General features: G+C 39.6%; 1 protein-coding gene across 1 annotated transcript in view; it reads right to left on the minus strand.

Annotated features, from left to right (window-relative positions):
* plekha5 (pleckstrin homology domain containing, family A member 5) overlaps positions 1-13,007 on the minus strand; it is a 216,047-nt gene that overhangs the window by 50,918 nt on the left and 152,122 nt on the right. Inside the window, exon 4 of the mRNA XM_048610267.1 lies at positions 2,187-2,313. Within this exon, the coding sequence (XP_048466224.1) occupies positions 2,187-2,313 (127 nt within the window). The remainder of the gene's footprint in view (positions 1-2,186; positions 2,314-13,007) is intronic.

The following is a 13,007-nucleotide window of genomic DNA, read 5'->3' on the forward strand; positions in this document are numbered from 1 at the left end:
GGGTATGGTAATAATGTTTAAAAGGTAGTTAGATAAGTACATGAATAAGAAATGTTTGGAGGGATATATGGCAAGCATACGCAGATGGGACTAGTTTAATTTGGGATTATGGTTGGCGTGGACTGCTGGGCCGAAGGGTTTGTTTCCGTGCTCTACAACTCCATGACTCTATAACCCTTACATTTTAAGGATTATAACACTACCACTTTAACTGCATTCACAGGTAGAAAGGAGAGTGAAGAAGGCGTTTGGTATGCTTGCCTTTATTGGTCAGTGCATTGGAGTATAGGAGTTGGAAGGTCATGTTGCATCTCTACAGGACATTGGTTCAGCCACTTTTGGAGTACTGCATGCAATTCTGATCCCTCTCCTACAGGCAGGATGTTTCAAAAGGGTTCAGAAAAGATTTACGAGGATGTTGCCAGGGTTGGAGGGTTTGAGCTACAGGGAGAGGCTGAATAGGCTGGAGCTATTTTCCCTGGAGCATCGGAGGCCGGGGGGTCACCTTACAGAGGTTTATAAAATCATGAGGAGCACGGATAGGATAAATAGGCAAGGTTATTTTTTTCCCGGGGTGGGGGAGTCCAAAACTAGAGGGCATAGGTTTAAGATGAAAGGGGAAAGATACAAAACGGACCTAAGGGGCAACTTTTTCAAGCAGAGGGTGGTGCATGTATGGAATTAGCTGCCAGAGGAAGTGGTGGAGGCTGGTACGATCACAACATTTGAAAGGCATCTGCACGGGTATATGAATAGGAAGAGTTTAAGAGGGATATGGCCCAAATGCCAGCAAATGGAACTAGATTTATATAGGATATCTGGTGGGCATGGATGAGTTGGACCGAAGGATCTGTTTCCATGCTGTATTTTTTTTTCCTTTATTCATTCACAGAATGAGGGCATCGCTGGCTAGGCAGCATTTATTGACCATCCCTAATTGCCCAGCGGGCAGTTAAGATCAACCACATTGCTGAGAGTCTGGAGTCACATGTAGGCCAGACCAGGTAAGGATGACAGTTTCCTTCCCTAAAGGGCATTAGTGAACCAGATGGGTTTTTCTGACAATCGACAATGGATTCATGGTCATCATTAGATTCTTAATTCCGGATATTTATTGAATTCAAATTTCACCATCTGCCATGGCGGGATTCGAACCCAGGTCCCCAGAATGTTATCTGGGTGTCTGGATTAATAATCCAGCGATAATGTCAATAGGCCATCACCTCCCCCATATCTCTATGCCTGTAATTTGATTAATGTGATTCCCTAGGGAGCATTCAATCTAACTTTTAAACTTAAAACTGAATTTCACAGATTTACTGCTATGAGCATGGACAGCAAAATACATGATTTTTTTTAAGCTTTCAGAACTGAAAATTGTAATTATTCTGGAATCATAAAATTATACAGCGCATGCTGCCTATCGAGTCTGTGTAGACCCTTTGAAGGGACTATTTAATTTGTCCCATTCCCCTACTCTTCTCTCTTAGCATTGTATTTTCCCCTCTTTCAGATATTCATCTAATCCCCTCTCAAAAACAACTAATGAATTTGCTCCCTTCACCTTTCAAGGCCATGTATTACAGATAATAACAACTCAGTATACCATAGTTTTGTATTGGATCTATTACGTTGTCTGTGATCCATGTTCTGCTTGTGTTCTGTTAAATGCCTTTCAAAAGCTCTGTTCATCAATTACAACTTTACCCAGTTCAATTGTGGGAGTTATATTCCCAAGCTCCAAAAATTAAAATAATCATAAATGTTACTTCATAGCTTAAATAAAGCCATTGCAACATATATCCTAAATTTTCTCTTTAGAATGGTTAACTATAATCCACTTTCACAGAAGATAGCTGGTTTGTTTGTTGAAATGTTACGCTACAAACAGCTGAATTAAAATATTGAGCCCTTCAGATTAAATACATAATAAGGCATCTTTTTGAAACCAAATTAAAAGGTTGACAAAGCCTGCTGTTTGAGAGTAGATGTTACTTTCACCATTAATTAACAAAAACAGATCTTGAAAACATTATGTATTTTCTGCTTGATGTTAAAGAAATAATAATGACAACAGTGCTACACGTTTTGTACAATTACTGCCTTCTATTTGCAAATTAGAAATGTCACAAATTAATGGGTATTAGATTTCAGCTATAGTTACATCGAAAAGAGGCAATACTTACCCTGCCTGCAGGACTCATTGGAAGCAATGCCATTTCTGATGCCATTGTGTAGGTTGAAACTTCACTCACCACGCTCACTGGCCGGTCTTTTTTCTCTTGTGATGCCATTGCTGCAGCAGTCCTGAAACTGTAAATGGGGTATAGTGAAAGCACACAGCCAACTATGTACCAGGACAGCTATAAATAGAAAACGATCCCTTGCTGTTTCTCCAACCACGTCCTATTTTCTGGCTGCCTTACTAGAACACGGAATGTATTTCCAATAAGTAGTCAGGCTTTAATACATGTGAAAATATGTTAAGCAGATTGTGATTTCAGCCAGCTGCCTGGAGAGGTTTCTACAGATCTCTACCTAACCAACATAAAAACAAATCACTTTGTCCCTATATATTTTTCTTCATTTTAATCAACTGCATGCAAAGTAAACAGAAATGTCAAGGATATATATGTCTACTTTTTTTTAAAAAAAGGGCAAGTAATTACACGATAGATTAAATTTTAATATATATTGCCACCCAACTAACATTTAACTAGATTTCTTTAGTACATATACTGGCAGATATAAAACAAGCCCACTTCATTCTTTAAAAAAGATGCATTGTTCAAAGCATGAAATGGAACTAAATCTTTGGCTAGATATTTTGCTACACAATTGCTAAAAAATGTATGGCCTAAATAAACGAGACCTTTGTGTATTTTATGCAAGTAAAAATTCTTCTGGAATTCATCAACCAGAATAATCTAGTACCCAAGGGGCTCCAAGCCATCTCAACACTACTTGAGACACAAACATAACAGGCTGAATATTACCTTTATTTGGGCTAAGTGTCAGTGTCAATTTTATGGAGTGTTTCTCGCTGCAATGTTGTGTGGATCACTCCTACGATATCTTACCAAATTGACTTGATTAACTAACTATCCTGCTCCTATGGCACTCCTCCCAGATTCTAGCCCCATTCTACCACTCGCCGTACCTGGAACAACCTGCCTGTACCAGGATAACCCAGAATGGACTCGAATCCCTGATACTGGTGCCATCTTTTAAAAATCATCAAGCACCCAGTGAAGCACTGCTAGGTAAAAGCTACTCTGCATGGTTCCTGACATTTGCCTCAGACATGGTAGTGAAGTGAAAATTAATGCCCCACTTTGCAGGCAGGGACCTAAGATTCAAGGTAGGTGGTGGCCTGCCCAGTATACAGCTTCCCAACCCTTATTTGGACAGTGCTCTGACTATGACCATCCAGAGTGGCTGACTGATCATATCGAAGCCCCTCTACTGGTATCAGAGGCGACACTCGACTTATTGCTCTGGGGCCCCTGACAAAGGCCATTTCCCTTGACTAGGCAGAGGGCTCCTGACACCGACAACAAGATTCCTGACTTTGTGTCTGTACTAAACAGCAAGACAATACAGGAGTACTGACAGCCTGGTATCTCTGGCTGAGAGCCAAGGTGCAAAAAGGCAAAGGAAGGCAATGCTTGGTAGGGTTGCTGTAAGCATCCAGGTAGGCTCAAAGTGAACAAACACATCAGAGATGCAGCCTGATCCAGTCCATGAGCTGGGGTACGAGTTCCAGAACACAAAATATACTTGCTACAACATTACAATGATTGTTGTCATTGCACCCTAGGTGCAGCACTGAAGTGCAAACATGTACTTTAAGTGGATTGGAGATGTACCTTGAAGATTCTCAGGGACTGGCACATGTTTGATGCCAGAAGTCCAAGTGCATGCAGTGTCTGTGGTCAGTGCCACTGGATCATGCCCTGAGATGCTGGTGCCTGATGTCCAACATGGAGACCGTTTGGGGCTAGTGGCAAGCTGAAGGCACCAGTTGCCTAATCTGACTTCAGTGTCAAGAATTATTGGCAGCTAGGTGGTTTGCAGCAGACTGTAGAATAGTAAGCTGCATATTAATGAAGCGAAATATGCAGTTAATAAAGCTGCTAACAAGTAAAAATACTCTTTGATTGACAATATGCCACTGCTGAGAACAAATTTCACTATGATGTCTGGTACTTAGTTAAGAGATGCAACAAGTTACTCCTGACATTGAGACAGGCCTCACTGGAGATCTAGTACAATTCTACTACATTTCCCGTCAAAGCCAATGTACAAAACATGCTCCACTCATGCTCTGATATCGATACAACATACAATATACCCAATATCCAGACAAAATCAATGAGATCTACAACTTTGAGGCCAAGCTAACTGAAATAATTTGTAGACAGCAAGAACTGCAGATGCTGGAGTCAGAGTCAATACAGTGTGGAGCTGGAGGAACACAGCAGGTCAGGCAGAATCAGAGGAGCAGGAAAGTAAACGTCTCGGGATTACACACTTCCCAGTCCTGATGAAGGGTGTCAACCCGAAACATCGATTTACTTGCACCACAGATGCTGCCTGACCTGCTGGGTTTCTCCAGCTCCACACTGTATTGAAATAATTCGTAATTTATCAACTGCATTTTGGAAAAGTTAATGAAATATGGGCAAAAGGCATTGTTATCTCTTCCACAATTTTTCCTTATCAATAGAATTGGATGCATTGCACATTTAGAGTTAGGAAAGGTTCAAAACATCTTTGAGAAGATTTGAATGAAGAAAAGAATAGCCCAAGAAAAACTATCCAAACTCACCCACAACAAAGTCACTGACAACACAGAAACACGGAGCAAGAACGTCTCAGACTGACCACTTACAGACACTGAGAAGACCATCCTAGAAAGAGGACTGAATTATAACTATAGAAACGCCAAAAACACTGACTTTCTGGCTGCACTGGAATCAACACTAAACAGCAACAGACTCATGGAGGAAATACAACAGACCAAAAGACAGACAATAGTCCCAACACTGAGCAGAAATATAAGTAGAACACATTTAACACAGAAGAAAAGAAAACCGTGGAAAGACTCAAGAAAGACAAAAACATCGTAATCTAACAATAAAACTAACGTAATATACAAAATACCATGCAAGGACTGTGAGAAATATTACATAGGCCAAACTGGAAGAAAACTGAGAATAAGGATACATGAACATCAACTAGCCACCAAGAGACATGACCAATTCTCACTGGCCTCAATACACACAGACTAAGGAGGACAAGAATTCGACTGGGACAACGTATCCATAATAGCACAGGCCAAACAGAGACATGCCAGAGAGCTCCTGGAGGCCTAACATTCCAACCAGGACCCCATCAACACACACACTGAACTGGACCCAATATACAAACTACTGAAAAACAGAACCAGAAGTAATGCCAACCACCCCAGCAAACCAAGGCATATAAATAATAAGCGGGACAGAACACCAACACTTCACCATAGGCGCTCTGACGGTGTTACCTAGCAGGGCGACAAAACATCTGTAATCAAACACACTGGCTCGGCAAGCAAGTCCACAACCTAAGAATGTCCAGTTCTACACACCTATGGTATGGTGGTGGACAGAACAACACCTTTCAGCCCACTCTCCTATTTTCAAAAGCTTTCCAAAAAAAGCTGTGTTCAACTAGAATTTTGGCTGCTGCTACTAAATTCTTTGCTTCTTTCCCTCTAAATGACATTTTCCTCTGGCCTTTGAATAATTTGGGTTATCTTGAAATATTGCCCACTAATGTTTTCCGAGTGGAGATTAATTGCTTTGTAATAAATAATTACATTTTTACAAAAGCACAAATAGTAACTGCTCTTGAAGCACTTACATAATTTAGTTCCTATCACTATAATTGTAATTTTTCTGCCCATCATCATATTAACTCAGGATGACAGCTCAAAATGTGAAGCTTTGTTCTGTCGCACAAATTAAGTCCTGAAACTCAGAATCTTAGTTGTTGTTAATTACATCAAATTAGCTTTTGTGGCTCTGCCAGGAGTGTCAAATTCTGGCTTTAGAGCTGTGATACTCCAGACAACCTGCCAAAAGTAACATTGTGTTTTTTAATAACTTCAAGGTGTCAAAAAATATGGAAAACTTAGCTAAAGTGGAATATTATACATGAATAGAGGAGGTGGGGAACAATGAGGAAGAATCCTAGAACCTCACTTAAAATGGTTAAGAATACTGCATTGTCAGCAATTAGGGAAAGGTCCACAACAAGACGGTTTTACTTTTCCAGCTGAAGCAGAATTTATGCAAATTTGAGGGAGGGGTCAGCTGAGAAAAAACAGAAATTGAGAAATAAATTATAATATTTAATGATACACCAAATCAGCCTTTTCACTCATTTGTTGCAAGTTGCATTTCTTTTAATTAAACAAAGGAAACTCAAAGCAAAAAGTAAAGCCAGTCAAATACGTGTCAAAATAGTATAGCAAGTTAAAGGTTAAATGAATTCTAAAAGCATGACAGTTTCCTTTGAAATATTTTGCACGAAGAATATTACTTAATTTGATTCATTCCAATTACAACAGGTAATAGACTAGACAATTCATCACTTCACGCACATCCAGGAGATGCTATTAACCAGAGGTGTAACTGTATTCAAACACACTAATTTCATAGTCTGTTTTAGCTCTCTACCATCACCCTCAAGCCATACGATCAACACTAAAAAGCAGTGCAAGAGAACATGCCAGAAACAGCATCAAGTTTACTTAAAAATGGAGGTGACAACCTCATGAAGCTACAAAATTATACGCTAGACAGTGAAAACATCACAACATAGACATAGAGGAACGCCACGACCAACAGATTAGATGAAAGCTGTGAAGTTCTTCTTGTGGCCATGAATTATGGACACACAAACAACCAACTACAGGAGAAGGCATCACGGACACCCCATACTCATTCATGTTACAGCCCAGTATGTTAGTGCAAGAAAACAATATTTACAAATATCTTCAGCAAGTAGTGTCATGTTTACCAATCTTGGCCTCTCTGAGGTCCTCAGTGTCATCACAGATGCCAGTCTTCAGTCAAATCAATTCACTTCACTTTAATGTTATATCAAAAACTGCTAAATGCACTAGATACAGCAAACACTATGCGGTCTGACAAAACTTCAACTTCAGCATTAAAAACTTGTCAATATCTTCAAGTTGAGTCAAGCTGTTCCACTACAGCAACACAGATAGCTATTCAACAATGCAGAAAATTTCCCAGCTATATCCTGTGCACAAAAAGCAGGATCAATCCAATCTACCCACTGACTATGTCACCATTATCCCCAATCTACTTTCAATCATCAGCCAAGTGATGGAAGGCATCATTGATGATGCTGTCCAGCAGCATGGCTTTTCAATACTTAGTTTGAGTTACCCCAGGTTCACTCAGTTCCAAACCTCAGTAAACAGCCTTGGTCCAAAAATGAAGAGCTGAATTCAAGAGGTGAGGTGAGACGAAGGCAAGGAGCCCTATTAGAATTAAAGTCTGTAGCAACCTTGATCAGATGGGCCAATAGGATGAGGAATGGCAGATGGAGTTTAATGTAGATAAACGTGAGGTGTTGCACGATGGTAAGATGAAACAGGGCAGGGCTGAAATTATACAGTTAATGGTCAGGCCCTAGGGAGTGTTGCTGAGCAAAAAGACAGGGTGTGGATGCATAGTTCCTTGAAAGTGGAGTCGTTAATAGACAGGTGGTGAAGAAGGCATTTGATATGCTAGTCTTCATTGGTCACTGCATTCACTATAGGAGTTGGGATGTCATGTTGCAGCTGTAAAGAACATTGGTAAGGCCACTTTTGGAATACGGTGTTCAATTCTGACCTCCCTGCTATAGGAAAGATGATGTGAATCTTGAAAGGGTTCAGAAAAGATTTACAAGTATGTTGCCGGTATTACAGGGCTTGACATGGAGGAAGAGGCTGAATAAGCTGGGGCTATTTTCCCAGGAGCATCAGAGTCTGATGGGTAACTTTATAGATGTTTATAAAGCTATGAGGGGCAATGGATAGGGTGAATAGCCAAAGTCTTTATTCCCAGGGTAAGAACAAAGATTTAAAAGGGATCTGAGGGGCAACTTTTTCCACGCAGAGGGTGGTACATGTATGGAATGAGCTGCCAGAGGAGGTGGTTGAGGTGGGTACAATTACAACATTTAAAAAGCATCAGGATGGGTACATGAATAAGAAAGGTTTAGAAGGATGTGGGCCAAATGCCAGCGAATGGGACTGGATAAGTTTAGGATATCTGGCCACTGAGATTTATTGAGAAATGTGAGAGGATACAAGTGGAATGATGGATTTTATTGTTAAGGCAATGAAGTGTAAAAATTGGTAATGATACATCTATACAGGTCCCTAGTGAGACCACACATATAGCACTGTTACAGTTTTGCTCCTAACTAAATGAAGGATATAACTGCATAGGATGCAATTCTGATGAGAATTATTTGGCTGGTCTTGGGATAAAAAAGTTGTTTAAATGAAACATTGAGCAGGAACTGTTATACAAATTGGAGTTCAGAAGAACGAGCAGTGACCTTATTGAAACAAATGAAATTCTGAGGGATCTAGACAGTATGGATGCTGGGAGGTAGTTTATTCATGTGATGCCTGTAACTCAGAACACCATTTAAAAGTTAGAGGACTCATGTTTAAATTATTAGGCATTGAAATGATCATCCCCAGAGACCAGCTGAGACTGGAAAATTGAATGTGTTCAAGACTAAGTTTAGACAGACATTTAGATCAACAAGAAAATCAAGTGTTACGGAACAGGCAAGAAAGACCATCCATGATTTTACTGAATTGTGGAGCAGACTTGAATGGCCTAATCATGGTCCAATTTATGATTTTAACAAGCCAATCAAAAAAGAATCCATCAAATTGCTACTGTGAACTCCATTAGTGTCTCATTCCAGTCAAATTTTCGGATTGCTGGTACAAGTCACATGGCACTATCCAAGATACAATTCAAGATGATGGTTTGATCAAAATTCTTCCCTGAATCACTCAATATAGTTAAGAACAAAAATTAACTATTAATTTATCAAAATACCATCACTGGGTTGGAATTGCATAGAAAATCTTGCTACAGGAGAGCCTACTGAACAGGCACTTCAAAGTAATCCATTAGCACATAACTTGCTTCAAAAGAAGTAAGATGTAAGGAGCTAAATGAATGTTATTCTTTCTTTTTGATTGTAACCCTTTATTATTCTGTACAGTATGGAACTGGCCTTTAAAAGAATCAAACCTTGGTTTTTAGAAGTTTAAATAAATAAATCATTGTCTTTTTCACTGCTAAACATACTATTGAGGTCCTTTTCTTCCTACAAATCTTTCAGGTAGACATTTTATCATTTTAAAATGGCATCTTTTCCTTTAAATTGAGCATTCCTCTGGAAATTTGTAGTTGGCTCAATTTAATTGCACCACTACTTGCCAAAACAGTTACAATATATTTCTACTTTTAAAAAGGACAACACTGCATCTTTTACTGAGGTTAAAAGAAGGCAGTGAGGGAGAGTGCAGGAGTGAAACAGGATACCGTGTGTTGATGAAAGTTCTTAAACATTAAAATGATAAATTTTCATCTTCACATATACATTTGTTTGAAAGAAAAATTCCATTCATCAATAGCTAAACTGCCTTGCACATGTTGTGACAACATTTAACACAATTGCAGCAACAGTAAGGGAGGTTTCGAATTTAAACAAAATCTTAGAATCTTTAATTGGTTTAAAAATTTTGGGAAATAACTTTTAAGAAATTGTATCATCAAGTGTCATTTTCTTGGGTGGCAAGCAATGTTAATCCATGTGACCTGACAACCCTTGACTAGAAAGTAGTACCAACAGTGAGATAGTTAAGATGCAGAAAGCATTTGGCCAAACACAAAGAAGAGTTGCAAGACAAATCATGGAAGTGATCAGTACAGAGATGTGGACAGAAGCATGAGAGCTGAAGAGGGGTTGAAGTGCTTCAGAAGATGTGCACTGTACAGGGGGAATGCATATGGGTGGAACCCTATTCACACAGAACTTTCTCCCTGCAGATAATTGGCAATAAGAAGGGCCTCGAATTGGCTTGGAAGAACCTTGCAGCCAAAACGGGTTACCTACCTTTGCAACCACAGCGATTCATCTATTAGTTCATGTTTATTACAAAAACAGAAGTCTTATTCGTAACTTTATCATTTGGGAAAGATGATTTGGAGAATTTGGATATCTTGGATTGCTGTTTTAACAATGTGGTCACCCATCTTGGCACAGCTTTGTCTATTTTTTAAATTATGCTAATTTGACTGTCTAAGCTCCCCTCAGATCAAAGGTAGATAGGAGAAATACTTAACAGATTAAAAACTTATGGCTACTCCACATAATTTGCACATGCCTAGACATTGTGGGCAATTTAACATCACCAATCCATCTAACCTGCATATATTTGGACTGTGGGAGGGAACCGGAAGGGAGCAGAAATCCACTTAGACACAGGGAGAATGCGCAAACTCCACACAGTCACCCAAGGATGAAATCAAACCCGGGTCCCTGGCGCTATGAGGCAGCGGTGCTAAACACTGAGCCACCATGCCGCCCTCAGATCAAAGGTAAATAGGAGAATTATTTAACAGATTAAAAAAGGCCAATAGGAATTTTTTTTTAAAAAAAGGGAGCCACTGAAAAGTGGTGAACAAAAATAAATGCAGTTATAATCAGGGATAGTGTAGTCAGGAGAACAGATAATGTCCTCTGTGACCAATGTCTGGAACAAGGATGCTGTCATGAGCTCTTGTATTTTGGCAAAATTGGGTACGACCAGACTATGTACTGGACATTTTGTCAGAAGGAGAGCTCTGTTAATGTTTGCTTTCCTTCCACCTTCCTTGCCAATGAAGTCTTTCCAGAGGTTTCTACCAACTCTGGCCATGAACTCACCAAGGAGAACCAGCTCACCTCCCTTTGGAAATCACAGGCAATGTGTGGTCAAGGCTAGATTAGAAGTCCTCTTTGGCTCCATCAATTGCTTTTAGGGATGGGGCTTACGCACTTATGAAAAGGACGTGAACCATTTGTTTGCGCCACAAGGGGCCTCACTAAGATAATCAATCAGCTTGATTTCTATAATGACCCCTCCAATTTATCTTTCCAGAAGGTGCATCCACTACTTTGTTCTTTGAGCTGACCTTCTCCTGCCTATTGTGTATCACTCAATCCAGTTGCCATATTGCCAGGGTTTCTGGGCAATGATAGCAATGCAAAGTTGCTACTGAGTTTGTCCTTAAGGATTTTCCAGATCCAAAGTTAATTTTGTCAAGATTCTTTTAACATCATGTGACCATTGAGGACCAATTACAATATGGTTCTGTCAGAGCAAAGTCTTTATCCAATGACAGGATAATTGGAGATGATTGGAAATCAGATTCCGCTACAGAAACCTGGACAGATGGACAGACATGGACACACGCACACATACATGATGTAATCCACTCCCCTATCCAAGGAGCCTACAAACCTGTGGACTTGTGGGAAGGAAATAACCCAAGTCCAGGCTTGCACTCCTGTGGTGTCACTTCCCTCAGCTCCTTGGTGCTACTATCTTGCAACCAGGCCTTGCATTATTTCAATGGCCTCTCTCACTGGCTCCACTCTGCCCCAGCTTTCTCACATCATCAGTGTCATCACTGAGTTCAATGTGGGACTTGTAGCCGCATCACTTCCACCTTCGATCAAAAGAATGACTGCTATGGATCTTGTAATGGACCAGACCAAACCCCCTTCAAATATATCAACGAGATAGGGTCTAGATCCTAACTTTTATCTTATTTAAAGGCAAGTACTGTGTTGCACTGTGTTGTTCTTTAAAGTGCTGTGTTCCAGATGTAATTTGATTGGTCACACTCCTCAGCTTTAAGCAAAACACACTTTATTCTTACTCTACAGTTAAAATACAAACAAAGGAAAGTAGAATTGGTATAACTTTAACTATATTGGAAAATTGAACAGAATAATAGATTATTTAATTATTAAACAGCAACATTTCCAATATAGTAACATCCCATAATCAGATATTTGGCAAAGGCAAAGTCAGTAAAAACAGATTGTCTTACACGTGATTCTGACAACAGACAGAGAACCCAAGCTTTTAGCTTCAAAACTCCAACAAATGCCGAGAGCTAAACTAAAACCCTGGTTCTGTGGGAACCTGGCTCTATCCATTCATGCTGCTTCTATTGTTCAACTTAAAAAAAATTCAAGGTCTCACAAGCTGTTTATTAGCTTGGATACCTATGGTTCAAAATCTCTCTTCAAAAAAAAAGGCACAAAATACACCTCTTAAAGCCATAGTATCGTCACAAGTTGATTTTCATTACAATAATAAAGTTTACATTTTTCTACAATTAATGACTGCAAATAATGGTGCAATGATCCGGAAAGTGAGAAAAATTATATCAGTATCTAAGTTATTTTTAAAGCATAGCCAGGAAGAAAGGCTACAATGTTGTAAAAAGAAGTCATATTCTTTTCTTCACCGTGATAAAGTCCTTGAAAAATGAGGGTTCAGATCTATGAAATGCTGAAGATCGCTTCTCATTAATCATGTTCCAATTGTTCAATTGATAACCCACAGTGATGGGACAAGGAAGCACAATTAGGGGGCAGTTAAGGGAGAAACAAAGCTAGCTACACTGAAATTTTAGGTATTTTTAAAAGGACTGTTAATTTTTGGCTAACCAGCAGCGGGTATAAGTACCAAAGTTTGAGATGTGAGAGCAGTTTAATTTTAAACTGTCATAAGAATAAGCTTGAGAGATAGTAGGAACTGCAGATGCTGGAGAATCCGAGACAACAAGGTGCAGGGCTGGATGAACACAGCAGGCCAAGCAGCATCATAGGAGCAGAGAGGCTGACGTTTCGGGCCT

The sequence above is a fragment of the Rhincodon typus genome, chromosome 22 (genome assembly GCF_021869965.1).
Source record: "Rhincodon typus isolate 14 chromosome 22, sRhiTyp1.1, whole genome shotgun sequence".
NCBI lineage: Eukaryota > Metazoa > Chordata > Chondrichthyes > Orectolobiformes > Rhincodontidae > Rhincodon > Rhincodon typus.